This window comes from Ornithodoros turicata, chromosome 1 (assembly GCF_037126465.1).
Source record: "Ornithodoros turicata isolate Travis chromosome 1, ASM3712646v1, whole genome shotgun sequence".
Lineage (NCBI taxonomy): Eukaryota > Metazoa > Arthropoda > Arachnida > Ixodida > Argasidae > Ornithodoros > Ornithodoros turicata.
In genome coordinates, this window is record NC_088201.1 from 103,795,238 (window position 1) to 103,821,873 (window position 26,636).

At 46.0% G+C, this 26,636-nt stretch overlaps 1 protein-coding gene, 1 long non-coding RNA gene and 23 other non-coding genes across 27 annotated transcripts in view; 1 reads left to right on the forward strand and 24 right to left on the reverse strand.

The window, feature by feature from the left end:
• LOC135381243 (uncharacterized) overlaps positions 1–9,827 on the reverse strand; it is a 48,632-nt gene extending 38,805 nt beyond the window's left edge. Inside the window, exon 1 of the mRNA XM_064612539.1 lies at positions 9,036–9,827. Within this exon, the coding sequence (XP_064468609.1) occupies positions 9,036–9,827 (792 nt within the window). The remainder of the gene's footprint in view (positions 1–9,035) is intronic.
• LOC135378531 (uncharacterized) lies at positions 2,194–8,646 on the forward strand. 3 transcript variants are annotated; one of them, XR_010418438.1, is made up of 5 exons: positions 2,194–3,571; positions 3,732–3,818; positions 4,595–4,736; positions 8,402–8,499; positions 8,578–8,646. It is a non-coding gene; the product is annotated as an uncharacterized LOC135378531 (long non-coding RNA). The 3 variants fall into 3 exon arrangements; XR_010418437.1 differs by having other exon boundaries at positions 2,194–3,818; XR_010418439.1 differs by having other exon boundaries at positions 2,194–3,818; positions 4,598–4,736.
• Positions 9,828–10,568: 741 nt separating the features above from the next.
• Trnat-ugu (transfer RNA threonine (anticodon UGU)) lies at positions 10,569–10,640 on the reverse strand. The gene has a single exon. It is a non-coding gene; the product is annotated as a tRNA-Thr (tRNA).
• Positions 10,641–10,812: 172 nt separating this feature from the next.
• Trnat-ugu (transfer RNA threonine (anticodon UGU)) lies at positions 10,813–10,884 on the reverse strand. Its single transcript has one exon. It is a non-coding gene; the product is annotated as a tRNA-Thr (tRNA).
• Positions 10,885–11,056: 172 nt separating this feature from the next.
• On the reverse strand, positions 11,057–11,128 carry Trnat-ugu (transfer RNA threonine (anticodon UGU)). The gene has a single exon. It is a non-coding gene; the product is annotated as a tRNA-Thr (tRNA).
• Positions 11,129–11,299: 171 nt separating this feature from the next.
• Trnat-ugu (transfer RNA threonine (anticodon UGU)) lies at positions 11,300–11,371 on the reverse strand. Its single transcript has one exon. It is a non-coding gene; the product is annotated as a tRNA-Thr (tRNA).
• A 171-nt stretch (positions 11,372–11,542) lies between these two features.
• Trnat-ugu (transfer RNA threonine (anticodon UGU)) lies at positions 11,543–11,614 on the reverse strand. The gene has a single exon. It is a non-coding gene; the product is annotated as a tRNA-Thr (tRNA).
• Positions 11,615–11,785: 171 nt separating this feature from the next.
• Trnat-ugu (transfer RNA threonine (anticodon UGU)) lies at positions 11,786–11,857 on the reverse strand. Its single transcript has one exon. It is a non-coding gene; the product is annotated as a tRNA-Thr (tRNA).
• A 171-nt stretch (positions 11,858–12,028) lies between these two features.
• Positions 12,029–12,100, reverse strand: Trnat-ugu (transfer RNA threonine (anticodon UGU)). The gene has a single exon. It is a non-coding gene; the product is annotated as a tRNA-Thr (tRNA).
• A 171-nt stretch (positions 12,101–12,271) lies between these two features.
• Trnat-ugu (transfer RNA threonine (anticodon UGU)) lies at positions 12,272–12,343 on the reverse strand. The gene has a single exon. It is a non-coding gene; the product is annotated as a tRNA-Thr (tRNA).
• Positions 12,344–12,514: 171 nt separating this feature from the next.
• Positions 12,515–12,586, reverse strand: Trnat-ugu (transfer RNA threonine (anticodon UGU)). Its single transcript has one exon. It is a non-coding gene; the product is annotated as a tRNA-Thr (tRNA).
• A 171-nt stretch (positions 12,587–12,757) lies between these two features.
• Positions 12,758–12,829, reverse strand: Trnat-ugu (transfer RNA threonine (anticodon UGU)). The gene has a single exon. It is a non-coding gene; the product is annotated as a tRNA-Thr (tRNA).
• A 171-nt stretch (positions 12,830–13,000) lies between these two features.
• Trnat-ugu (transfer RNA threonine (anticodon UGU)) lies at positions 13,001–13,072 on the reverse strand. Its single transcript has one exon. It is a non-coding gene; the product is annotated as a tRNA-Thr (tRNA).
• A 171-nt stretch (positions 13,073–13,243) lies between these two features.
• Trnat-ugu (transfer RNA threonine (anticodon UGU)) lies at positions 13,244–13,315 on the reverse strand. Its single transcript has one exon. It is a non-coding gene; the product is annotated as a tRNA-Thr (tRNA).
• Positions 13,316–13,486: 171 nt separating this feature from the next.
• On the reverse strand, positions 13,487–13,558 carry Trnat-ugu (transfer RNA threonine (anticodon UGU)). Its single transcript has one exon. It is a non-coding gene; the product is annotated as a tRNA-Thr (tRNA).
• A 171-nt stretch (positions 13,559–13,729) lies between these two features.
• On the reverse strand, positions 13,730–13,801 carry Trnat-ugu (transfer RNA threonine (anticodon UGU)). The gene has a single exon. It is a non-coding gene; the product is annotated as a tRNA-Thr (tRNA).
• A 5,307-nt stretch (positions 13,802–19,108) lies between these two features.
• On the reverse strand, positions 19,109–19,180 carry Trnat-ugu (transfer RNA threonine (anticodon UGU)). The gene has a single exon. It is a non-coding gene; the product is annotated as a tRNA-Thr (tRNA).
• A 172-nt stretch (positions 19,181–19,352) lies between these two features.
• Positions 19,353–19,424, reverse strand: Trnat-cgu (transfer RNA threonine (anticodon CGU)). The gene has a single exon. It is a non-coding gene; the product is annotated as a tRNA-Thr (tRNA).
• A 172-nt stretch (positions 19,425–19,596) lies between these two features.
• Trnat-ugu (transfer RNA threonine (anticodon UGU)) lies at positions 19,597–19,668 on the reverse strand. Its single transcript has one exon. It is a non-coding gene; the product is annotated as a tRNA-Thr (tRNA).
• Positions 19,669–19,840: 172 nt separating this feature from the next.
• On the reverse strand, positions 19,841–19,912 carry Trnat-ugu (transfer RNA threonine (anticodon UGU)). Its single transcript has one exon. It is a non-coding gene; the product is annotated as a tRNA-Thr (tRNA).
• A 172-nt stretch (positions 19,913–20,084) lies between these two features.
• Positions 20,085–20,156, reverse strand: Trnat-ugu (transfer RNA threonine (anticodon UGU)). The gene has a single exon. It is a non-coding gene; the product is annotated as a tRNA-Thr (tRNA).
• Positions 20,157–20,328: 172 nt separating this feature from the next.
• Positions 20,329–20,400, reverse strand: Trnat-ugu (transfer RNA threonine (anticodon UGU)). The gene has a single exon. It is a non-coding gene; the product is annotated as a tRNA-Thr (tRNA).
• A 172-nt stretch (positions 20,401–20,572) lies between these two features.
• Trnat-cgu (transfer RNA threonine (anticodon CGU)) lies at positions 20,573–20,644 on the reverse strand. The gene has a single exon. It is a non-coding gene; the product is annotated as a tRNA-Thr (tRNA).
• A 5,516-nt stretch (positions 20,645–26,160) lies between these two features.
• On the reverse strand, positions 26,161–26,230 carry Trnat-ugu (transfer RNA threonine (anticodon UGU)). Its single transcript has one exon. It is a non-coding gene; the product is annotated as a tRNA-Thr (tRNA).
• Positions 26,231–26,402: 172 nt separating this feature from the next.
• Positions 26,403–26,474, reverse strand: Trnat-ugu (transfer RNA threonine (anticodon UGU)). Its single transcript has one exon. It is a non-coding gene; the product is annotated as a tRNA-Thr (tRNA).
• Positions 26,475–26,636: the final 162 nt, after the last annotated feature.

Sequence of the window (26,636 nt, forward strand, 5' to 3'; positions counted from 1 at the left end):
TAAAGCCTTTCCTACTCCCACGGACAATGATGGCAAGATGTGCCACTCTTCCTCGCGTACCTTTTTTTCCCCCTTGATTACAACTGCCTGTACTGCGCGAGGAACATTTTTACAAAGCCCCGAAATGTCACCATTAAAATAGACCCATGGGCTCAGGGGCGGATTTAAGGGTCTGTCATGGGGGGGAGGGCGGTCTTAAGGAAATTTCGTGCTTTGCGGCGTAGCATCGTCCAGGAGATAGTGTTTTTACAAAGGCGAACACGACCGTATGGGAGGCGCCCCCCCCCTCCCCGCCCCCTTAAATCCGCCCCTGCTACATGTTTAGTATAAGTATTCGTAACATGTCCCACGATTTATTAACTATCCAGTTAATTGTGACCCCCAGGGTATGGTAACCAACGACCTGTGGTCTTTCGAGTACTGATGGTAGAAATCGACGCAGGCGTGTGTTTTTGGGCGTAGCTGAGCCTAGGCCCGCGATAGGAATTCCTTCACTCAGGCGTGTTCGCCCAGTGCTAAATGACGAGGAGGTTCCTGACCCAAAATCCGCTTTTGGGAAGGTGTACCATACCTACAACTCCACACTGTTCATTCCCCGAGTCAACACCAACACGTACGTGATGATGGAGGGGGGGGGGGGTTGTGCACTGCCCCTCCCAGAGGGAGCCAGTCATCTACGATTCAATGCACTTTTAGTATCACTTTTTCTATTTTGGTGTAACACAAAAATTTAAGGGCACTTAATGAATTACGTGTTGGCAATGCAACAGAAAGTGCGGCTGATTTTCGATAAAGTTTTACTATTTTCTTTTTGGATGCCTTCAACTCAACTCCCATCATTCATTCATTACATGTATTTTCGTTGGGCTTCCCTTTGCGCCCCTCTTCCACTGGCATTGCGCAATTCCGCACGGCGGAGTGGCCAGCTGTCGGCTACGCACTGGCGAGGCGAGCCGTCTGAACCAACGGGGAATTAAATGACGGAGCACGATTTTTTTTTTTTCGTGAGGAGGAATCTAATGCTATCACACTGCAGGCCGACGCAGCTCTGGGCTCGAGCAATGCTCGGGACTGCCTAGCTCTGGGGGAAGTACTCATGCCCTCCAAAACGCGGCCGGTATTAGCTTCCAGCTAATCGTACGGCGGCTGGTCGAGCGTGAAATACAACATCCACATTCAACGATCCCAACGATCCGAAATGGCTGCGCGTCTTCAACCTTTAAGAAGGAGCACGCTCGGCATGCCCGTTGCCCGCATGGGGCGTGCGAACGCTAGAGGTGACAGTCAGGTCGCCTTCTGTCCACTCTTGGGTAGTTCCTTTTTAAATCGAAAAGCGTGGGAAATTGACAATTTTTAATTTCCATGAAAAAATATTTATGTTAGATAGCATCTCGATTGATGACAAATGCAACAATTTCCAACTCCATCCGATGAACCGTTTCCGATATGGAGAGGCGGAAGATTGCGGCGGCGTATGTTGGTTCGAATTTTTTCCCAACTTTGACCTCATAGCAACGCGCTTCTTGTTTTACCACATCCTTCAAATTTGGCTGATAAAAACTATGGGTTCAAGACAGCACGCGGAAAAAGTCCCGTGACTCCTACTTTAAGGGGGCGCTACGAAAAAATTCACGAACACAGCACTTCCGGCAAAAAAATGTACGATTTGGAACTTTTATTGTTCATGAGCGGGTACGCGCATTCGCTTGAAGGTAGATTGATTAGAACCGCTAACTCATTCTCTATCGAGTGGTATAGATATCATTTATACATCCTGTGGTAGAGCGAGCAGACGGCTGTAAGTAGAAGCAACTCGCCAAATTGCTCCCCCCCAAGCGCCCCCCAAAACGTGAGTTTATACATTGAATTTCCCTCTCCCCCGTTCCCCACTACGCGCTGCGACAAAGAAACCGGCCCCCAAACCGAGCGTCTGGATCCGCGCCTGACACAGACTGATATGTGATGACTGATAGTCTGGTACACGCCGAGCAGGCGTAACCGAAAATGTCTTTCTAAACTCAAAAATTTATGTCCTAAAATATGAATAAAATTTCGGCCAGCGGATTGATAGGTTGGCACTTTATATCCTCGTCAATCAGACGAAATTTATTGCTCTTTGTGCCACGTGACGCTGTTATTTAAGCGTTGTTTAGTGAATACGTGCAGTATTAGTAATTTGTAGATACGGTTATAGGTCTAGTAATACTACTGCACGAATTTTGGCTCCCGGATTTGTCAAAAGATTCGATAAATCCGGATTTAAAAGCGGATTTGATTTAGGTCCAGGAAAACAAATCCGGATTTAAAAGGATTTGATTTAACGTGTCAAAATTAAATCCGGACTTGATTTGGATTTGATTTACTACCTTCAGAAAAAATGCGGATTTGATTTAAATCCGATTTGAGCGGCCAAATCCGCAACACTGGTCTAGACACAGTCAGTGATCAGACTTACGTGGTATGTAAATGTAGAGATGTATTGATTATTTCTTTCTGCTCAGTGTATGCTTTTAGCAGAATAAACGGTAATTACTTGAGCAATATGTGCATTTCTACGCATTATTTTCGGTCATGCATTCAGTGGTCCCAGCTGCTAAGTGGCCGGATCCCGGACCACTTAGCAGAGGGGACCACTGGATCAATTCCACTGGTTCCACTTCAAGTGGGACCATCGTGAAGCTGGTTCCACTTTCGACTGGTCCCAGTCACTAAGTGGTCCCACACTCAAAGTGGGACCTGTCCAATAAACCACTTTGAAGTGGTCCCACTCCAGATTTTTGCCTGGGCGTGAATGATGCGTTCACTGTGCAACGGTCGCTTGCTTAGCGGCTTGCCTGTGCAACGCATTTTTGCTCGTTATTAGCGTGATGTGTGACACAGGCGTTGGTTTTATAATCGAAAGGATTTGTCTGTAAGTTACGACAGTGCGACAGTACAATGAGCGCCAGCGGCCGGGCGGGCGGGTGTTATAGGATTACAGCTGGACTACAACTGTGGATACCGCTTTATCGTGAGTACTATGCTTAAGTGCTTTTCCCTTGTGCACCATTTAGAAATATTCTACTAGAACCTCATCTCTTTGTTCCGCGTCAGGTTCGTGGCACCTGTAAGTGCATGCCGTTTTACGAGTAACACGTACGAGTAGCTAGTTAACGTTACCAGCAACTTGTTTCATTCTCGTGTTTCTGTCTTTGTATTTCTTCGTTCATGCTCGTGTTTTAGATCCTTCACACCACGGGTGTTCTCGAACTAGCGTAGAACTAAGAGCTTCGCCGGCTTTCGGGGGCAATGAGTAGTACTCATTGCCCCCGAAAGCCGGCGAATCTCTTAGTTGATATGTCCAACTACTCCACAACAGAAAGGTTGAGAGATTTGCGTGCTTTTTGGGGCCACGACTGCTCAAATTAACTGCACACTTTAATTACATGTTGCAATTGAATGCATATTTACTTGTGCCTTTTCAACTTTCCAGAGACCTTAAGCTACTTGGGCTCAAAGGAAAATGTCGATCCATCGTGTGCTATTAAGAACATCTCACATACTTTGTTGAATGATTCAAGATGACCACAAGGTAGTCGAGCAAGGGACCCATCAGCCATGAAATATTATCTATTCCATGTAACTCTGTAGTTCCTCTACTGCTTTTGTTTAATTACATTATAGTTACGCTACATGTACATTAGAATATGTGCAATGTTTGATTACAAATAAAATGTAATTTTGCATTGCAGTTCTTTGGATCTGTCGTTGCTGGGAACAGCGATCCTGCGAAGTGGCACTGGTTGGCTACCAGCTAGCCTCTGTCCGAGCAGGCCACTGTAAGTCAAACCACTTCAACTGGTCCAAGTTCAACAATTAGGTTTGCAACCAGCTCCAGTCGAGACTGCGACCGGTTAGAAACCAGTTCAGATTGGGACTGGCCAGAAACCAGTTGGGCCAAATGGTTTCTGGCTGGTCCTAGTCACAACTGGTACCAGTTGGCCCAACTGATTTGGCCCAGTCTCGGCCCAGTTGGCGCATTTGGCCCAGTCTTGGCTGGGACCAGTTGCAACTGGGACTGGGTGAACTGTGTTATCGAACAGAGACCAGTTGTCCCAACTGGTACCAGTTGAGCTGGAACCGGTTGCACTGGTCCCTGTTCGATAACACAGTTCAACTGGTGCCAGTGAAAAAAATTTTTGGCTGGGGTACTCCCAGAAGACATATACTTTCGCCTTATTGTACGCGAAAAGGGAAATGATCCTGTGTACTATTTCCAGTCACCGTTACTTGAAGCTGCTGCCGGCTAAAAGAAGCTGAGCAAGCTCCGTGCGCATATGCCCACTGATGTAACCTGGGGGTAAATTATCTCGCTTATGTGTTAGATTTACTTCTTTGCATACTTCAGTGCTCCAAGATACTGAATGCTAAACCGCTCTGCTGTAAATTTTGTATTCTAGGTGAAAAGATCTAAGAACATGCGTATATGACATATCACATGCTTCATATGCGTATGACTTGTCAATGCGGTGTTACTTGAACGATGTCATGATTGTTGAACATGTTTAACGTGTTCTTGACCCTGCATAATTTGTTTGGTTCCAATCTTTTCCAGCAGAGATGGTCACTTCTGGGCACACCATCCTTCCTGGCCAAGTCGTGTGGAAAGGCATCCAAGACACCCTTGGCCTTGGACCACTTTCTGGAAGAAGATCCAGGAGGGGGCATCTCTTTTGCATGGTTTCTCGTGATACTGAGTGAGTATTTCAGTTTTTATCATCAATCAGCATTGCATCACTTTATCATTTTAATCCTTCACTCTGCAGGAGCACATTTCAACTAGAAACTGATATTATTCCAGCTTATTTCATTTAGCTGTTTGTACTGCTGTTCTTTAGTGACTGTAACACATGCTTGTCGTGTTCATAACTTAAATGTCGCACCAATGTCTCGAAAGGTAGAACATAAGGAGCTGGTGTTCCTTATAACTTCACATGGAATTAGGGTATTTTGTTGGGTTGGCATGCTGCTTGTCCACCCTTGAACATTAGCATTCCTTTGCAATTGAAATTGTGCCTTCTCACCCACTTAGAATTTGTGTCAATAAGTGCATAGCATGGCGGATAATGGTGTCCCTCTCCTTATTTTTTGTCGGAAACAAAGTCGTTGAGTAAAGCTACTGGTGGCTGGCTAGTACGTGTAGCTCCATATCTTAATATATTGAAAGCTGGGTGACCACACCGGATCAGACAGGGTGGTCCGGTCGACCTCTTCATTTTTTTTCTTTCAAACATATTTTAAAGCCTTGTTCCTAGGAGGTATATTGGCGCTGAAAGTAGTTGAAAATAATTGGTGGTTATTTTTTAATGTACTATCATTCAGATGTGGGCATTTCGACCATTGCGCTTTCTATGCAGTTTGACGCCAAGTATCTTCATAACTATTTGACATATTTAGCTGAATTTGTTATCCGTGTATTGCCTGGGATGGGTAGCACTGCATACGAAGTTCTGCAGATTGTAAGAAGGTGCATCTTTGATGAGCAAAAAATCGCAAAGTTGCTTCATTTGTAAAATATGATACGTTTTGGGAAGCTCATAACTCGTCCCCCATTTGTGATACCGGAAAATTACCGACATCATTGCGTTCGTCTCGAAATGCCCTTTCCTCGCATAACGAGTACATTGCATTGTGAATTATGGCAACGGCCCTAACAGTCCACTTATGAAGGGTGTCTACGAGAAATGCGTAAATTCAACAGCGTGTATCCTATATGTTCCCATTCGTGACATTGTTCATTTTACTCACAAACATTCTCCGAGAAGACTCGAAACAGCACACACAAAAATTTGCTTCAGGGATGGTCGAAGTTACGTTCATAACTCAATGTCATTTGCAACGTAATTTCGACCATGTCTGAAGCAATTTTTTTTATGTGCTGTTTTGAGTCATCATGAAGAACGTTTGTTAGTTTACGAGTGGGAATATATTTATTTATTTATTTATTTATTTACATACGTTGAGGACCCCCAAGGGGGTATTACACAACGGAGGGGCAAGGAAAAAGGCAAGGAAACAAAGCATGTAAAAAATAAAAAAAACAAACAAACAGACAAATAGCAAAAATATTGCAACAGATGTACAACCAATATAAAACAATAGATTTGCAGTGCTCACTAAAAATGACATTGGATGAATGCAAAAGGAGAAGACGGTCGAGGTGAGAAAATAAAAGAAAAGAGGTGGCGGAAAGTGACGCTGGAGCGATCATGAGATGTAGGCTATGTTTTGTAGTGTTGGGTGATGGCAGCCTTAAAGTGGGCGGGGTCTTGCATAAAAACGATCGACTCTGGCAAGTTATTCCAGTCCCGAATTGTTTTAGGAATGAAGGAGTACATGAAAGAATTAGTATGACATTGTGGGGTTCTAATCTTGTGAGCGTGGCCGTGACGTGAAGAGATGTAATTCTGTACATCATGTAACTCTGTAAACTGTGCATTATGTATAGACGTGAAGAGATGTGGTAGAGATGTATATTGTAGAGAGGGGGAGAAGACGATCACGAGTGTTTCTGTTATAGAATAGCTTATGGAAAAGACACAGACGGGAGACCTTTCGTCTGAATGTGAGATGGTCCATGCCAAGGTCTTCTTTTAGTCCCGAGACGCTACAATCCGATGAATAATTGGAGGTGATGAAGCGTGCGGCCCTGTTCTGGACTGATTCCAGGGCATGTATCAAATATTCCTGGTGTGGATCCCAAACAGCATATGGGATGTGCAATGTCGAGTATACGCATTTTCCGTAGATACCATTCACAAAACGACCGTTGGGGTGCAGTTCGCGATACGATGTAATCGCTATGCGGAGAAAGGTCATTTCGAAACAAACAAAATGATGCAGATCATTTTCAAGCATCACAAGTGGGGGCCGAGTTGTGAGGTTCTCAAAATGTATCATATTTTACAAATGAGGCAACTTTGCGATTTTTTATCTCCTCAGAGGCAAACCTTAGGATTCTCAGAGCATAGGACGCAGTGCTACCCACCTAACACAACACTTGAAAACAAATTCAGCTGAATATGTCAAATAGATATGAAGATATGTGGCGTTGAACTGCGTACGAAGTGCAATGGTCGAAATGCCCACATCTGAATGATAATTCATTAAAAAATAACCACCAATTATTTTCAACTACTTTCAGCGCCAGTATGCTTCCTAGGGACGAGGCTTTAATGTATGTTTGAAAGAAAAAATTGGAGACGTTGATCAGACCACCCTACCTGATCCTGCGTGAAATCACCCAGCTTCTGTTTCTCCCTAGCAGTAAGAAAGTGTGGTGCCCTCTGTACGCTGGTGCACCGTGATGCTGTGGTCTGCTCTCCATAGTATTTATTCATTCAGAATGCAAGAAGCATTACAAAGTTGTTTCTTTGTTATGACTATAGTCTAAAAACTGAGTTGTACAGAAAGCCCATTTTGATCACACAATATTATACTGGTGCGACACAATTGCAGTATGCTGTTTTAAAATGATTAGTGGGTAAAATAGATGCGAGGCAAACAAGTAGGTAGCTCTAATCATGATTTGTGTGCGGAACAAAGAAATCAGTGTTAGATTCAACATGGAAATTGTGTGCTTTCTCTCCCTTTTTTTTTCGGTGATGAGTAGTACAGGTGCGGGACGTGCATGTGTCAGTATGAATGACATTAGGGTGCAGCGAATTTATGTGGTACATATTTTATAACAAAACACAAGCACGCAATTCTCTGGTGCATGGTGAGATTAGTGCAGTGATTTTCCATAAACCATCTCATTCCTGCATACATCACCCGTGTCACTAGTCATCAAAAGTAAAAATTTGTGCTTTCTTCACTAATGGCGTTGCTGATTCTTTCATTTAAAACGTATTTTGTGATTGGAACTACCTGTTGAATTGCTTGGCATGTATTTCCTGGAACAATCTCAGTGACATTTGTGATTATACGAGTGAAGCGTGCTTATTTCATAACCAAACATATTCTTCGTTTCAACAATTTTAGGCTACATCTATAATGACAAACACTGTAAGGTCATTCCTGAGGCAACTCCTTCCTACATTCTACCGGTTCGCTGGATTTCTACCCATCTACTGTAAGGTCATTGCGTCTTCACACAGTCACTCCACATGAAATCATCAATATCTAACAATATTCAAATCGATATATGTACTATCCCAGTATGAGTGAAGGTCTTTATGAACAGTATAAGACCTTAAGATATTTCTTCGCTTGTATTGGAAAGTACTCAGCCAGCACCATGAAGGTGCCTGTACTAGTGCCACCATACTGAACGTGTAATGTGCAGAGGTGTGTGCATGTGGACCTGCATTCGAATGGTAGTAACTGTCGTACTACATATCCTGCATTTTCTTTCTTACAGGGGTATACTGTGGATCAGCCCTGCAGGGGCAGCAAGCTGAAGAACAAAGCCAGAACCTATGAAGAAGTTCTGGAGATTGTGTCGAAAACAGCACAAGTGTAAGGGAACGTTTTACTTGGTAACCAGATACACTTAATATACTTTGCAACTCTAAGATGTTTTTTTTATCGCTGCAGATTCAACAGATGTCACAGATTTTTCACCATTTCTCTGTATGTACAATAAATGCTCAGTCCTGTACTCTATGACTTGTGTCACACATAACTGCATGACTTGCAATTCCATTAAAGGAAGACAAACACAATTACACATCCTTCAGTGCTGTTCCCAAATTTGTGGGAATTAATGCACTCCACACTTCAAACAAAAGCCGACTCTCTCATGTGGCCGTGAAAATTACGGGAAAGAGCCGGCAACATAGCTGCCATTAAAATCCTTGTAAATTTTACGGCTGCATTTTTTGTAAGGCACCGTAATTTTCACGGGAAAAACAGCATTCTAGTTACATCAAAATTACTGTAAATTTAACGGCAGTACTTCTTCCGAAGTGGCCGTAATTTTAACGGGAAAAGTCCTGCAACATAGCTGCCATTAAAATATACATAAATTTTACGGTAGTTTTTTTGCAGTGTACAGGTTTGATTGGCATTTTCCTCACTCTGCATAATACATCCAATCCCGACCATTCATCCGGAATTTGTCGATAGACTGGCACAGGGAAAAGACAGTCTACTAGGTCTACTCTGAGTTTCGACCTTGACACACTGAATAAATATTCTGGTGAAAACCTCGTCAAAAGAAAACGGATGCTTTCCACCACTTCTTTGTAGAAACCGGACACCGAGAAGGTACGTTTAACTGTTTCTACAACAATCTCGGGGAGGTGCACATAGCCGACACTCTGTAACATGCTACGCAACACAGGGTGCCTGCACCGACGAAAGAAAAACAGTCTCATTATCAATTGCTTAACGAAAAGATGCTGCAATCCCGCGCCTCCGTCACACACAGGTTTGAAAAGGTTGCTTCTTCGCATCGATTCAAAGTTGGATTTCCAGATAAAACTCGCAAAAACCCTATGAAATTGTTGCAACTTCGCCCGTGAGCACTGCATCACCTGCAACCAGTAGACAAGTTTTGCCACTAAAAATACATTACACACAGCTGCCCTTTGAAAAATGGACAGTTCCTCTACTTTGCACATGTTCGCACGGGTCCGCACTTTCTTGCACAGTTTCGTCCACATCTTGTTTGGGTTTCGAGATTCCTGCAGCGGCACTCCTAAATATACACTGGGTTCGCATTGCCATTTGATATCCTCAAACGTTATCGGTGTCGACCCCCACTGTCCAGCCCATATTCCAATAGACTTGTCTTTGTTAAGGCACGCACCGGAATCTTCGCAGTATGACTCAATTTCCTTCATCACGGCTTTAACACTGTTCTTGTCTGCCACTATGAAGGTTAAGCCATCAGCATACGCAAGCACCTTCACTACACTCTCTCCCAAATGGTATCCTCTGATCTCCGTGTTGCACAACACATTTCGGCACAGGGGCTCAATATAAATGTCAAAAGGTAGAGGGGAAAGGGGGCACCCTTGCCGAACCGACGAGCTCAAAGGAATTAACTTTGTGCACCTATTATTGATGATGAGTCTTGTTTTCACTTGCTTGTAGCACAACTGTACACGTCTTGTAAAACTCGTTCATCTGCTGAAGCGTGGAAAATAGAAATTCGTGGTTGACTCTGTCAAATGCTTTCGACATATCAGCCTCCATCACAGCCGCCTGGTCGCCCTCCTGCCTACACACGTCTAGTATGGTTCGCAATACATGGATATTATTTTGAATGTTTCTACCCTTAATGGCACATGACTGGTGTTCGCCGACGATGTTTGGGATTACTCTTTGAAGCCTAGCTGCGAGAACCTTTGCATATATTTAATAGTCTACGTTGCACAAGCTAATTGGTCTGTAATCGAGCTATAGCGGCCCGGTACTAGTGATGTAACGGTGCCTTTTATGGTGTAATTGTTACACCTCCCTCTACATAAAAATATTGCTTGGTTGATTCGAAACGACAGGTAGACTCTTTCCCTCCGTCTTTGTCTCATGAAACCGATCTTTCCTTGTATGTCAAACGAGAGTTCAAAATCACCTGTCGTGGCCGCCAGTGAGGATTGAACTCACGACCCCTGCTTTACAAGACCAGTGCTCTGCCACTGAGCTATAGCGGCCCGGTAGTAGAAATTTAACGTTGCCTGTTGTGGTGTAATTGTTACACCTCCCTCTACATAAAAATATTGTTTGGTTGATTCGAAACGACAGGTAGACTCTTTCCCTCCGTCTTTGTCTCATGAAACCGATCTTTCCTTGTATGTCAAACGAGAGTTGGAAATCACCTGTCGTTGCCGCCAGTGAGGATTGAACTCACGACTCCTGGTTTACAAGACCAGTGCTCTGCCACTGAGCTATAGCGGCCCGGTACTAGAGATGTAACGGTGCCTCTTATGGTGTAATTGTTACACCTCCCTCTACATAAAAATATTGTTTGGTTGGTTTGAAACGACAGGTAGACACTTTCCGTCCGTCTTTGTCTCATGAAATCCAACTTTCCTTGTATGTCAAACGACAGTTGGAAGTCACCTCTCGTTGCCGCCAGTGACGATTGAACTCACGACCCCTGGTTTACAAGACCAGAGCTCTGCCACTGAGCTATAGCGGCCCAGTACTAGAAGTTTAACGTTGCTTTTTATGCTGAAATTGTTACACCTCCCTCTACATAAAAGTATTGTTTGGTTGATTCGAAACGACAGGTAGACACTTTCCCTCCGTCTTTGTCTCATGAAACCGATCTTTCCTGTATGTCAAACGAGAGTTGGAAATCACCTGTCGTTGCCGCCAGTGAGGATTGAACTCACGACCCCTGGTTTACAAGACCAGTGCTCTGCCACTGAGCTATAGGGGCCCGGGACTAGCAGTTTAACGTTGCCTTTTACGCTGTAATTGTTACACCTCCCTCTACATAAAAATATTGTTTGGTTGATTCGAAACGGCAGGTAGACACTTTCCCTCCGTCTTTGTCTCATGAAACCGATCTTTCCTGTATGTCAAACGAGAGTTGGAAATCACCTGTCGTTGCCGCCAGTGAGGATTGAACTCACGACCCCTGCTTTACAAGACCAGTGCTCTGCCACTGAGCTATAGCGGCCCGGGACTAGCAATTTAACGTTGCCTTTTACGCTGTAATTGTTACACCTCCCTCTACATAAAAATATTGTTTGGTTGATTCGAAACGGCAGGTAGACACTTTCCCTCCGTCTTTGTCTCATGAAACCGATCTTTCCTGTATGTCAAACGAGAGTTGGAAATCACCTGTCGTTGCCGCCAGTGAGGACTGAACTCACGACCCCTGGTTTACAAGACCAGTGCTCTGCCACTGAGCTATAGCGGCCCGGGACTAGCAATTTAACGTTGCCTTTTACGCTGTAATTGTTACACCTCCCTCTACATAAAAATATTGTTTGGTTGATTCGAAACGGCAGGTAGACACTTTCCCTCCGTCTTTGTCTCATGAAACCGATCTTTCCTGTATGTCAAACGAGAGTTCGAAATCACCTGTCGTTGCCGCCAGTGAGGATTGAACTCACGACCCCTGCTTTACAAGACCAGCGCTCTGCCACTGAGCTATAGCGGCCCGGGACTAGCAATTTAACGTTGCCTTTTACGCTGTAATTGTTACACCTCCCTGTACATAAAAATATTGTTTGGTTGATTCGAAACGGCAGGTAGACACTTTCCCTCCGTCTTTGTCTCATGAAACCGATCTTTCCTGTATGTCAAACGAGAGTTGGAAATCACCTGTCGTTGCCGCCAGTGAGGATTGAACTCACGACCCCTGCTTTACAAGAGCAGCGCTCTGCCACTGAGCTATAGCGGCCCGGGACTAGCAATTTAACGTTGCCTTTTACGCTGTAATTGTTACACCTCCCTCTACATAAAAATAGTGTTTGGTTGATTCGAAACGGCAGATAGACACTTTCCCTCCGTCTTTGTCTCATGAAACCGATCTTTCCTGTATGTCAAACGAGAGTTGGAAATCACCTGTCGTTGCCGCCAGTGAGGATTGAACTCACGACCCCTGCTTTACAAGACCAGTGCTCTGCCACTGAGCTATAGCGGCCCGGGACTAGCAATTTAACGTTGCCTTTTACGCTGTAATTGTTACACCTCCCTCTACATAAAAATATTGTTTGGTTGATTCGAAACGGCAGGTAGACACTTTCCCTCCGTCTTTGTCTCATGAAACCGATCTTTCCTGTATGTCAAACGAGAGTTGGAAATCACCTGTCGTTGCCGCCAGTGAGGATTGAACTCACGACCCCTGCTTTACAAGACCAGCGCTCTGCCACTGAGCTATAGCGGCCCGGGACTAGCAATTTAACGTTGCCTTTTACGCTGTAATTGTTACACCTCCCTGTACATAAAAATATTGTTTGGTTGATTCGAAACGGCAGATAGACACTTTCCCTCCGTCTTTGTCTCATGAAACCGATCTTTCCTGTATGTCAAACGAGAGTTGGAAATCACCTGTCGTTGCCGCCAGTGAGGATTGAACTCACGACCCCTGCTTTACAAGACCAGTGCTCTGCCACTGAGCTATAGCGGCCCGGGACTAGCAATTTAACGTTGCCTTTTACGCTGTAATTGTTACACCTCCCTCTACATAAAAATATTGTTTGGTTGATTCGAAACGGCAGGTAGACACTTTCCCTCCGTCTTTGTCTCATGAAACCGATCTTTCCTGTATGTCAAACGAGAGTTGGAAATCACCTGTCGTTGCCGCCAGTGAGGATTGAACTCAGGACCCCTGCTTTACAAGACCAGTGCTCTGCCACTGAGCTATAGCGGCCCGGGACCAGCAATTTAACGTTGCCTTTTACGCTGTAATTGTTACACCTCCCTCTACATAAAAATAGTGTTTGGTATATTCGAAACGGCAGGTAGACACTTTCCCTCCGTCTTTGTCTCATGAAACCGATCTTTCCTGTATGTCAAACGACAGTTGGAAATCACCTGTCGTTGCCGCCAGTGAGGATTGAACTCACGACCCCTGCTTTACAAGACCAGTGCTCTGCCACTGAGCTATAGCGGCCCGGGACTAGCAATTTAACGTTGCCTTTTACGCTGTAATTGTTACACCTCCCTCTACATAAAAATATTGTTTGGTTGATTCGAAACGGCAGGTAGACACTTTCCCTCCGTCTTTGTCTCATGAAACCGATCTTTCCTGTATGTCAAACGAGAGTTGGAAATCACCTGTCGTTGCCGCCAGTGAGGATTGAACTCACGACCCCTGCTTTACAAGACCAGTGCTCTGCCACTGAGCTATAGCGGCCCGGGACTAGCAATTTAACGTTGCCTTTTACGCTGTAATTGTTACACCTCCCTCTACATAAAAATATTGTTTGGTTGATTCGAAACGGCAGGTAGACACTTTCCCTCCGTCTTTGTCTCATGAAACCGATCTTTCCTGTATGTCAAACGAGAGTTGGAAATCACCTGTCGTTGCCGCCAGTGAGGATTGAACTCACGACCCCTGGTTTACAAGACCAGTGCTCTGCAACCTTCTTTTTTTTTTACCGACTTTTTTTTTTATTAAAATCTTATATCGAAAAGTCTATAAATCTAAAACACTTCAACATGACTGCCTTGTCATGCGACTCTCGTGTTGCTCTGTACCGCCTCCGTATGACGCAGCCAAACGTTTTTGGGTCCATGTTCTCAATTACTGTGGCTAACCTCTTCCATTCGGGCTCTTCCCTCAACCTCTTCTGTCCAACCAGGGACAACGTCCACATCAATTTCGATTTCAGGTATGCCACCGGCGATAGTGCTCGCACGTCGCACTCTACGCGCGCAGTTCGGCTTTTCCATAGAGCATGCAATCCCTCTGCGGCAACCACACTGACGAGTTCAGGGAACCTGGCCCGTGGGAAAAAGAGGAACTTGAGTTCCTCGTATGAGAAGTCGATCGACAACTCCAGCGTTGCACGAAGGTCGCTCCAAAACAGCACGGCTGACCTGCAATCGAACAGTGCATGCCGGAGAGTCTCTTCTTGGCCGCACACATGGCACATACCAGCTCGTGGCACGTCGAAGCCTTTGCCTAAGAGCCATTGCTGCACCGGAACCACTTCGACATGAAAGCGTACAAAGAAGTCCTTTGTGCTGGTCGGAATGGGGAGTCTTCGCACGCGTCTTAACACATCCTGCCCATGCTCTCCGGGTGTTTCATTGTAGCTGCGGCGATAAAGGGGAGGAGGGAAGGAGCTGGATACCGTATCCCAGTATAACTTCTTCTTCTTCACCTTGGACAGGTAGTCCCAGGAAAACTTCTCGCAGAAAAAGGTGATGCTTTTCTGAATCTCCCTGTAGAAGCCAAGCACCCTGGTGTTGGGCACGCCGTCTTTCGTGCTGACGATCTACTGCAGAAGATGGTGGGTTCCTAGGGTCTGAATAGCAGTTCGAAGCTGGGGTCTCGCTTCGTCTCGGAAATATATAAAGCGTAACACTTTTATTTTGATCTCAAGGTTGACGACACCGAGCCCTCCCGCTTGTAGTGGCCAGAAGATGTTGGTTCGCCGCATTCTTTCGAATTTGGACTGCCACAGGAATACGGCACATGTCCTTTCAAAGCGATGTACTGTCGCTGCGTCAATGGGCGTAGCCTGGGAGGGGTACAAGATTACTGGGAAGAGCACCGTGTTGCATACGTAGCTCCGGCTTATCAGTGACAGTTTTCTGCCTTGGTACGGTTTTAGCTTCGCCTGAAGTGCGTTGATTTTTGGCTCCCATTTTGCAGTGTCGGCAGTTTCCCAGTCTAGGCTTACTCCCAGGTACCTTCCAACTTCTGAGGTCCACTGTGTCTCGAGATATTGCGTAGGCTTCTCTTCCCAGTCTCCTATCCACGCTCCTTTCGATTTGTTAATGTTGAGGCGGGCTCCAGACGCATCACAGAAAGCTTCCACAATCGCAAGGGCGACCTTCACTTGTTCCTTACTTGAACAGATTACCGTGACGTCGTCCGCATACGCTACAAGTTTAACCTCTTGATGAGGCGCCCTCAGCCCACTTATTAGGACGTTGTCAATTATCGCACGGCACAGCGGCTCCAGGTAGAGTGCGAACAAAATTGGCGACAGGGGACGTCCTTGCCGCACAGACCTCGAAACTGAGAAGCGTGGACTCAGACAGCCGTTAACCACGAGCTGCGCCGAGATTTCCTTGTGACATATTTGCACCCATTCTACCATGTCCTCCCCGACTTCGATCCATCGCAGAAGGTCGAAAAGGAAGCCGTGGGATACCCTGTCGAAGGCCTGGTTCAGATCCGCTTGAAATACTGCTAGTGGAGGGCCAACTGTTTTTGCCACCTCGCATACTGTCCTTATCAGGTGAATATTACTTGAGATTTTCCTCCCTTTGATTCCATAGGTCTGATGGGTGCCAATGATTTTCCAGAGCACGCTGTCCAGTCGTCGTGCTAGTATCTTTGCAAGTATTTTATAATCACTGCAGAGGAGGCTTATTGGGCGGAAATCAGACACGGTTGGGACTCCCTTCTGCTTCATCTTCTTCGGAATGAGAACTGTGTTGCATTTCCTCATTGTCAGAGTCATCAGTCCACGATTTCTAATATCCTCAAAAACCACTTCTAGAACGGGAGACAAATCGTCCACAAAGGTTTTGTAGAAAGCTGAACCGAGGCCGTCGGGTCCAGGTGCCTTGTTCCTGGATAGCTTCTTGATTGCCGCCCGAATTTCTTGCTGAGTGATTCTTACACGGCCTTGTTGCCTGTCTTCGGGGTTCACCTTTGGCACTCCTTCGCAAATATCCGCGCATTTCACACGTGTGTTTTCTTCCGCGCTGAAATGTGTTTTGTAGTGCTTGTAAAGCTCTTCCTCTACAGTCTCCGTCCCCTCCATGTCGGTGGCGTCACTTCGTATCCTTGATATGAATTTCTGTTCCTTTCTTTCTCTTTCCCGCACCAGGAAAACTTTCACCATGGTCTCGTCTCTCTCAATGGCTTCTACCCTGCTGCGCACTTGTGCGCCACGGTACCTCTCTCGCATATTTTCCAGTATCTTTTTCTTTATTCCTTTTATGTCTTGTGTGAAACAGCCGGGCGTTTTCTCCTCTGCCATAATTATGGTATTCAAGCTTCCCATTAGCACCTTCATCTCTTTCTTTTTTCCCGCTGCCATTTTCAGCCCGTACTCGATTGCACTGGCTCGTACTTCCTCTTTGAAACGTTCCCACGCTGGGGCGTCTATTCCTTCCTTATTAAGCTCCGCAAGCATCTTTTTTATCAGTGACACGAAGGCTTCGTCGTTCAAAAAGCTCTCGTTCATCTTCCATGGGACCACCCCTCTTTGCTTCTGTGGCACCTTCGACACCTTAAACTGCGCAATGACAAGTGCGTGATCAGTGAAAGCCACAGGCTTAACTTGGTATTCTGCTCTGCTAGGGCTCAACTCCCCCGAAACATAAATCCGATCTAATCTGGCATGTGACGTGCCCTGCCAGTGCGTAAACGTGACTGGCAAATCGTCGTTGCCTGTTGAAACATCTTCTAAGTCATTTCCCACCAGTATATGTTTTAGTGCTGTTACACTGCTGTCTTTGCTTTGTTTCTTATATGTGCAATCACGTTGGTGTTCCACACAGTTAAAATTGCCGGCCACTATCACCTTGCTATCTGTACTCACGAAGTGCGCTAAGCTGCTTTCAAAAAACAATTTACGTTCTGAAGACTCGTTCGGGGCGTACATGCTTATCACCCTCACGATTTCGCCTTGCCATATCATATCAACACTGGCAATGCGGCCGTTTTGTTCCAAATCACAGTCAATAACTTTCATCTTGCTGCTCTTTCTTATCATGACGGCAGTTCCTGCGCTTCTGTTCACCCCGGATGCGTGATACACGAAAAACCATTTGCTGAAAGCATTAACCAGTTCAATTTCATCTTCAACAGATGAAATCTTCGTTTCCTGTATGCAGATTACGTCAATGTGTTCATCAAGAAGTATAGTCAGGAGCCAATCTTTCCTTTCTCGTCGAAGTAAACTGTTTGCGTTCAATGTAGCGACTTTTAAGTGAATTCTTCTCATTGTAATGTATCAGTACAGCACTTACGATTTGTGATCTTTCTTGAGGCGCCGTCTTCGTTCTTCAGGTGTTATGAAAGGCGCTGGGGTATAACGGGACTTTTTGTGACCTGGGCCAACTTCTTTCCATTTGCCTCCGTCAGAAATGTTTCCAATTCCATTGGTGGCAGCAGTAGGTGGCATCCCCAGTATATCTTCGGTGGTGCTCATCCTGGTTTTGTCGTTGTCTTCGTTGTCAACGTTCATTTCAGAAGCGCTGCTGGTGGTCGCCGTGGCTGGATCCACAGTATAGGCAGCTTCTGAAACGGAGTGGTGGTGCCCTTCTGCCTGTAGGTCCGTCGCTTCGTTGGCTTGAGGTTGTTTGGCCTGAGCTTCGTTGCTCCCTCCGGACCTCTCCTCCCCAGTCGCTCCTTGTTTCAATGCTTCCCCCTCAGCACCAGAGCTCAGCTGGGCCGGGGCTGTATCAACGCTTCCAGGCACTTCGCTCATCGCCTTTGACATCTCGGCCACGTCCATGAGTTCGTCAACCACTGTTTGTTCCATTCTTGCTTTGGTCCTAGACGCGTATGTGCTGATGCAATCTTCGGTTTCATGACCGAAGCTTCTGCACGACCGGCACCATGGGGACCTGCACTGTTTCCTGATGTGCCCCACTTTTTTACACCGCAGGCACAATGGTGGCCTTCCGGGTATGTCAACGAGCACTTGCCCGCCCAGGACGTTTATGATGTGCGGAATGCCGTCCACTGTTACTCCCCCATGGAGTTCTATGGTTACTTTCCGAGTCGTCGTCTCAACGCCTGCGAAAGCCGTTGCCTTCAACTTCTCTCTTTGGACGTCTTTGACCTTTCCGAACGTACTCAGCACGTTTATCAGGGCAAGGTCAGGAACATGCATCGGCAACCAGTGCACCGATAATTCCACCTCCTTCTTATTGGGATCCAAAATGACGCATTTTTTCCCCTTCACCAGAAATTCTTTCTTTTTCACGAGTTTCTCTTTCGCTAGCCTCGTGTGCAGCGTCAAGGCCCATACGTGGTTGTACAAATAGGTTCCTAGCTGAGCCACATCTTCTTTTTCGATGACTGATAGCACTCCGTCCGCAAAATCGTCAGCCTTGTAAGGCCTGCCGGATGGGTCCGCATGCAGGAAAATAGTATTGAAAACAGTACTACCTGTCGGCAACGTAGGCAAAAGAAGCCGGTAACTGTTTGTAGACCCACTCAAAGATTCAGTGACATTCTCCCGGCTAGGGTTAGCCGTATCGTTCGTTGCTCGCACGGAGCTCATTCCGCCCACAACCGTCTTCCAAGAATACCGGAAGTGAACTGACCAGTGCTCTGCCACTGAGCTATAGCGGCACGGGACTAGCAATTTAACGTTGCCTTTTACGCTGTAATTGTTACACCTCCCTCTACATAAAAATATTCTTTGGTTGATTCGAAACGGCAGGTAGACACTTTCCCTCCGTCTTTGTCTCATGAAACCGATCTTTCCTGTATGTCAAACGAGAGTTGGAAATCACCTGTCGTTGCCGCCAGTGAGGATTGAACTCACGACCCCTGCTTTACAAGACCAGTGCTCTGCCACTGAGCTATAGCGGCCCGGGACTAGCAATTTAACGTTGCCTTTTACGCTGTAATTGTTACACCTCCCTCTACATAAAAATATTGTTTGGTTGATTCGAAACGGCAGGTAGACTCTTTCCCTCCGTCTTTCTCTCATGAAATCGATCTTTCCTTGTATGTCAAACGACAGTTGGAAATCACCTGTCGTTGCCGCCAGTGAGGATTGAACTCACGACCCCTGGTTTACGAGACCAGTGCTCTGCCACTGAGCTACAGCGGCACGGTACTAGACATTTAACGTTGCCTTTTATGCTGAAATTGTTACACCTCCCTGTACATAAAAATATTGTTTGATCGATTCGAATGGACAGGTAGACTCTTTCCCTCCGTCTTTGTCTCATGAAATCCATCTTTCCTTGTATGTCAAACGAGAGTTAGAAGTCACCTGTCGTTGCCGCCAGTGAGGATTGAACTCACGACCCCTGGTTTACAAGACCAGTGCTCTGCCACTGAGCTATAGCGGCCCGGTACTACAAATTTCACGTTGCCTTTTATGCTGTAATTGTTACACCTCCCTCTACATAAAAATATTGTTTGGTTGATTCGAAACGACAGGTAGATTCTTTCACTCCGTCTTTGCCTAATGAAATCGATCTTTCCTTGTATGTCAAACGAGAGTTAGAAATCACCTGTCGTTGCCGCCAATGAGGATTGAACTCACGACCCCTGGTTTACAAGACCAGTGCTCTACCACTGAGCTATAGCGGCCCGGTAGTAGAAGTTTAACGTTGCCTTTTATGGTGTAATTGTTACACGTCCCTCTACATAAAAATATTGCTTGGTTGATTCGAAACAACAGCTAGACACTTTCGGTCCGTCTTTGTCTCATGAAATCGATCTTTCCTTGTATGTCAAACGAGAGTTGGAGATCACCTGTCGTTGCCGCCAGTGAGGATTGAACTCACGACCCCTGGTTTACAACACCAGTGCTCTGCCACTGAGCTATAGCGGCCCGGTAACACAAATTTAACGTTGCCTTTTATGCTGTAATTGTTACACCTCCCTCTACATAAAAATATCGTTTGGTTGATACGAAACGACAGGTAGACTCTTTCCCTCCGTCTTTGTCTCATGAAATCGATCTTTCCTTGTATGTCAAACGAGAGTTGAAAATCACCTGTTGTTGCCGCCAGTGAGGATTGAACTCACGACCGCTGGTTTACAAGACCAGTGCTCTGCCACTGAGCTATAGCGGCCCGGTAGTAGAAATTTAACGTTGTCTCTTGTGGTGTAAGTGTTACACCTCCCTCTACATAAAAATACTGTTTGGTTGATTCGAAACGACAGGTAGACTCTTTCCGTCCGTCTTTGTCTCATGAAATCGATCTTTGCTTGTATGTCAAACGAGAGTTGGAAATCACCTGTCGTTGCCGCCAGTGAGGATTGAACTCACGACCCCTCGTTTACGAGACCAGTGCTCTGCCACTGAGCTATAGCGGTCCGGAACTACAAATTTAACGCTGCCTTTTATGCTGTAATTGTTACACCTCCCTCTACATAATTTTTTTTTTTTTTGTTGATTCGAAACGACAGGTAGACTCTTTCCCTCCGTCTTTGTCTCATGAAACCGATCTTTCCTTGTATGTCAAACGAGAGTTAGAAATCACCTGTCGTTGCCGCCATTGAGAATTGAATTCACGACCGCTGGTTTACAAGACCAGTGCTCTGCCACTGAGCTATAGCTTTTTTTTTTCGCCATTTTATTGTTCATAAAATGGTCTCATACACAACTTGTGTATTGGATATTTAAAACCCCATAGTGGCGTTCTGACGCCCACTTTCTTTCCTACCACTTGCTGCTTCTGCTTATCCCACGGTTTTTACGACACCTAAAGCGTTGTCCAAAGGATTCGGGTTGCAGCGCCATGATCACAGGGGCTAGGTCTTTCCACTTTTCTTCGTCCCTGAGCCTTCCGGTGCCTATCAGGGACAGTGTCTACCGGAGCTTGTTCTTCATGTAAACTACTGGCGACTTGGCATTAACATCACACTCAACTCTTGCCGTACGTGCTCTCCACAGGGCATGCAGTCCCACTGCGACGATGACGCTCCTCATTTCTTCGTGAACTTGTCCTCTGAAGTCTAACAGCTTGAGAGTCTCAAATGAAAAATCGTCAGTTAGTTCCAGCGAGGCTCGAAGGTCACCCCAAAACAGTACAGCGTTTCTGCAATCCCAGAATACATGTCGAAGGGTCTCCGTTTCTCCACAAATATGACATCTTGGTTCCTGTGGCATAAAGAATCCCTTTCCTTGGAGCCAGACCTTAACAGCGAGTACTTCAATATGGAACCGTACGAAGAAGTCCCTTGTTCCCACGGGTACCGGTAGGCTTCTCACGCGCAGCTGAAGCAGCAAAGTCCTGTCTGTACAGCGGCGGAGGGAACAGACTGGTCACTGTGTCCCAGTACAGCGTTTTTTTCTTCACCTTTGCCAGATATTCCCACGAGAACTTCGTAAGGAAAAAGGTTATGCTCTGCTCGATTTCTTTGTAGAAACGTAGCGTTTTTGTCTCCGCCGCTGGTGTCGCAGTGGTCACAATCCACTGTATCAGGTGTTTGGCTCCTAGGCTTTGCATTGCCGCGCGTAACTCAGGCCGTGCCTCATCTCTAAAGAAGATGAAACGATGTACTTTGATCTTTATCTCCAGGTTGACGACGTTCAGTCCTCCTGCCTGCAGAGGCCAGTACGTGTTCGTCCTTCGCATTCTTTCGAACTTCGACTCCCACACGAAGGTAGCACATGTTCTCTGAAAAAGCTGCGCAACATCAGAGTTCAGTGGTATCACTTGCGCCCAGTAATATAGCGATGGATATAGTACTGAATTGCATATATAGCTCCTGTTGAGCAGAGAGAGCTGGCGTCCTCTATAGGGCTGCAACTTGTCGTGCATAGCATTCAGCTTAGGTTTCTATCTACCAATGTCCCCTGCCTCCTCATCAATGTTGACGTCGAGATATTTCCCTATTGCTTCCGTACATTCAATGCCGAGAAAGCTGTTGCTCTTCACTTCCCAATCACCGAGCCAGGTTCCTTTTGACTTGCTGAGGTTGATCTTGGCCCCCGACGCCTCGCAGAAGGTCTTAATTTTCCCTAAGGCAGCTTCCACCTGCACTTGCGCAAATGAGCGCCACGTCGTCTGCAAAAGCCAGTAACTTGACTTCTCGCTGCCCTACATTTAGGCTGCTGACTGATTGGCTCTTCACGACTGCACGGCATAGAGGCTCCAGGTATAGCGAGAAGAGTGTGGGGGACATTGGGCATCCCTGCCATACAGAGTTAGTGATGGGAAATCTCTCTCCTGTATTTCCATTAACCACAAGCTGTGCCGAGATATCTCGATAGCAGATTTGGATCCATCGGCGGAGGTCTTGTCTTACTTCGACGTAACGTAGTAGATCAAATAAAAAAGCATGAGACACTCGATCGAATGCCTGACTGAGATCTGCCTGAAAAACCGCGAACTTGGAGCTGGTTGCCGCTGCAGTTTCTATTACCACTCGCATCATGTGCAGATTTGTTGCTATAGACCTTTTCCTTATGCCATACGACTGATGCTCCCCTATGATTTTGTCCAGGATACTTTCCAACCGTCGTGACAACACCTTTGCGAGTATTTTATAGTCTGTGCACAACAAGCTTATTGGACGAAAATCGGACACTGTCTGTGTTCTCTCATGCAGGCACTTTCTTTTTGGCACTAAAACCGTAAGGCTCTTCCTCATCGATGGCGTCATTAGACCTCTTATTCTCATGTCCTCGAAGACGGCTTCTAAGATGGGACCTATTTCCACAGCGAACTTCTTATAAAACGCAGAGCCAATACCATCCGACCCCGGTGCTTTGTTTCTTGGGAGCTTTTTCACTACAGCTTGAATTTCTTTCTCTGTTATCTTCCCTTCTCCTTTTTCTTTTCCCTCTTCTGTCATTTTGAGCACGTGCCTGAAAAGATCCTCTTCCGCTGCATACGCCGCCACCTTCTTACTGAATATGTTCTTGTAGTGCTCCAGAAAAGTAGCTTGCACCATGTCTGCGCCTTCCTGAACTGTGCCGTCCACCATGAGTCTAGTGATTTCATTTCTTTTTACTTTCTCCCTTTCTCGGACAAGAAAGACCTTGCTCGGCGTTTCATCCCTTTCAATGGTTTGCAGCCGACTTCTTATTTGTGCTCCTATGAACCTTTGTTTCATCTCCTCTAGGATTTGCCTCTTTATTTCTTTTACATCTTCCATGAAACTTCCGGGATTCATTTCTTCTTCCTTTAAAGCAGTGCATAAGCTTTCTGTGAGCACACTCATTTTCATCTTCCTTTCTGCCGCTCTCATAAATGTGTATTCGATGGCCTTGACCCGAACCTGTTCCTTGACCCGAACCTGTTCCTTGAATCTCTCCCAGGAAGGTGCATCCACTCCCTTTTTCTTTAAGTTGGCGATCATTCTTTGAATTTCCTCTACAAACCTGATGTCTTCAAGACCTTCCTCGTTCATCTTCCATGTTGTGTTCCGCGAATGGTTGGGTCCACTTTTATCGGCTTTCAGTTTAACGCTTACACAGGCATGATCTGTGAAAGCCATTGGTATGACATTGTATTCGCTCAACTGGAAACTGATTTCGCCCGACACATACACTCTGTCTAATCTAGCGTGGGAGTCTCCTTGCCAGTGGGTAAATCTTATCTGTCCATTGCCTTTTACGATCCCGCTGTCCTGCAGGTCGTGTTCGTGCAGCAACCTTCTTATCACAGTCACACTGCTATCTCGCTTTTCTGTTTTGTAAGTGCAGTCTTCCCAAGCAGCACAATGTACCGAAAGTCGAGTGCAATAGGGGTGGACGGTATGTGTCTTATCAATGTTCTTTAGTTTCACCAGTTCGTTCAAGGTCTTCCACCTACCCGTCCACCCCTATTGCACTCGACTTTCAGTACATTGTGCTGCTTGGGTTCTTTCCTCAACACAGAATTAAAGTCCCCTGCCAGAATCACTTTGCATGCTGTGTCCACAAAATGCCTCACACTGGTTTCAAAGAACAACTTTCGTTCCGCACATTCGTTGGGAGCGTAAACGCTAATAATTCGAATGATTTCACCCCTCCAGAGACAGTCTGCGCAGACAACCCGGCCATTCTGTTCTAGTTCATAGTCGATAACCGCAATTTTGTTGCACCTTTTGACGAAGATTGCAGTTCCCGAACTCCCTTTCGTTCCCGCGGCATGCAGCACGACGAACCCGCGTTGGAAGGCTTTCACTAACTCAGTTTCTTGTTCTTTTGACGAAATCTTGGTTTCTTGCACGCAGAGAACATCTGTGTTGGTTTTCAGTACGGCGTCCATTAACCAGGCTTTCCTTTCTTTGCTTATCAGACTGTTGGCGTTAATAGTAGCTATTTTCAGACAATCGCTTCTGCTCATATTTGTGGGCTTGTCCGACTTACTTCTTCTGTTCTTTCAGTAGCCGTCGTCTCTCCTCTGGGGTAATAATCGGCGTGGGTGTGTACCTTGTTCGTTTTAGGCCTGTTCCGACTTCTTTCCACTTACGGTCACTCTTCCCTCCTTCTAATATTCCCTCGTTCAGAGCGTTGCCTGACCCCTGCAATGATTCAACCTCATTACAGCTTGCAGCTTCGTCCTTGTTGCGACTTGATTCTAGTTCGTCCTTGTAGCCTGGTAGCTCCCGCTCTTGGTTGCTGCTCGGTTTTCCTGCATCGCATTGGGGCGTCCCCTGTATTAGACTCGATATATTGTCACGCTCTGTCGAACGGTCAGCCTTGGAAACCGATTCTTCTCCATCGACGGGGGCCGCAGTCTGGCTTTGACCGGGGTTATGCGCATTAGTCCTGACTTGGATATCGGTGGGTGGCTGGCTCACACGTTGAGGATCCGTATTTGCCTCTTTTGCGACAAAGGGGCTTTCTTGCTCCTTGTTTCCTGCTTTTGTTGACTCCTCAACGTCCATCAATTCCACTGTCGCACCATCTTCATCGACTACTGTTGCTTTAGAAGCATAGGTGTCCACGCAGTCCTCCGTCTCATGGGCAAATCTTCGGCATGACTTTTCACCACGGCACTTTGCAATGCTTTCTCAAATGGCCCACTCTCTTACATCTGAGACAGACTGGCGGTCTGCCTGGAATGTCGAGGAGCACTTGTCCCCCAAAGATCTTCATAATATGCGGGATGCTGTCAACTGAGACTCCTTCCCGCAGGACAATCTTGACCTTTCGCGTCGTGGTTTCTACACCAGCAAATGCAGTTGACCGCCATTTTTCACGCTGTATGTCCTCCACCTTACCAAACGCATTAAGGGCACTTATGACTGCACTATCTGGCACGTGCATCGGGAGCCAGTGGATTGACACTTGCGTATCCTTCTGATTTGGATAAATAATTAAGCACTTCTTGCCTTTCGCAGTGATTTCCTTCCTTGCTGCCAGCTTCTCCTTCGGTAGCCCAGAATGCAACGTCAGAGCCCAAACGTGGTTGAACAAGTATGCCCCGAACTGTGCAGCATCGTCCCTGTTTATCACTGCAAACACACCATCCGCAAAATCGTCAGCCCTATATGGCCTCGCTGACGGGTCGGCGTGGAGGAAAACCGTATTCCTGGAAATGTTTCCTGTAGGCAGAGTAGGTAGCAGAAGCCGGTAATTATCAGTCGAGGTAGAAGACGATGAAACATTGGTGTTTTCCCGGCTAGGCTTAGCCGTGTTCGCTGCTCCGTCGGAGTTCATTTTTCCCACGTCCTTACGCTTCCGCTGCCGGAAGTGGAATCGCCACTGAGCTATAGCGGCCCGGGACTAGAAATTTAACGTTGCCTTTTATGGTGTAATTGTTACACCTCCCTCTACATAAAAATATTGTTTGGTTGATTCGAAACTACAGGTAGATTCTTTCACTCCATCTTTGCCTAATGAAATCGATCTTTCCTTGTATGTCAAACGAGAGTTGGAAATCACCTGTCGTTGCCGCCAGTGAGGATAACTCATGACCGCTGGTTTACAAGACCAGTGCTCTACCACTGAGCTATAGCGGCCCGTTAGTAGAAATTTAACGTTGCCTTTTATGGTGTAATTGTTACACGTCCCTCTACATAAAAATATTGCTTGGTTGATTCGAAAGAACAGCTAGACACTTTCCGTCCGTCTTTGTCTCATGAAATCGATCTTTCCTTGTATGTCAAACGAGAGTTGGAGATCACCTGTCGTTGCCGCCAGTGAGGATTGAACTCACGACCGCTGGTTTACAACACCAGTGCTCTGCCACTGAGCTATAGCGACCCGGTAGTAGAAATTTAACGTTGTCTTTTATGGTGTAATTGTCACACCTCCCTCTACATAAAAATACTGTTTGGTTGATTCGAAACGACAGGTAGACTCTTTCCCTCCGTCTTTCTCCCATGAAATCGATCTTTGCTTGTATGTCAAACGAGAGTTGGAAAT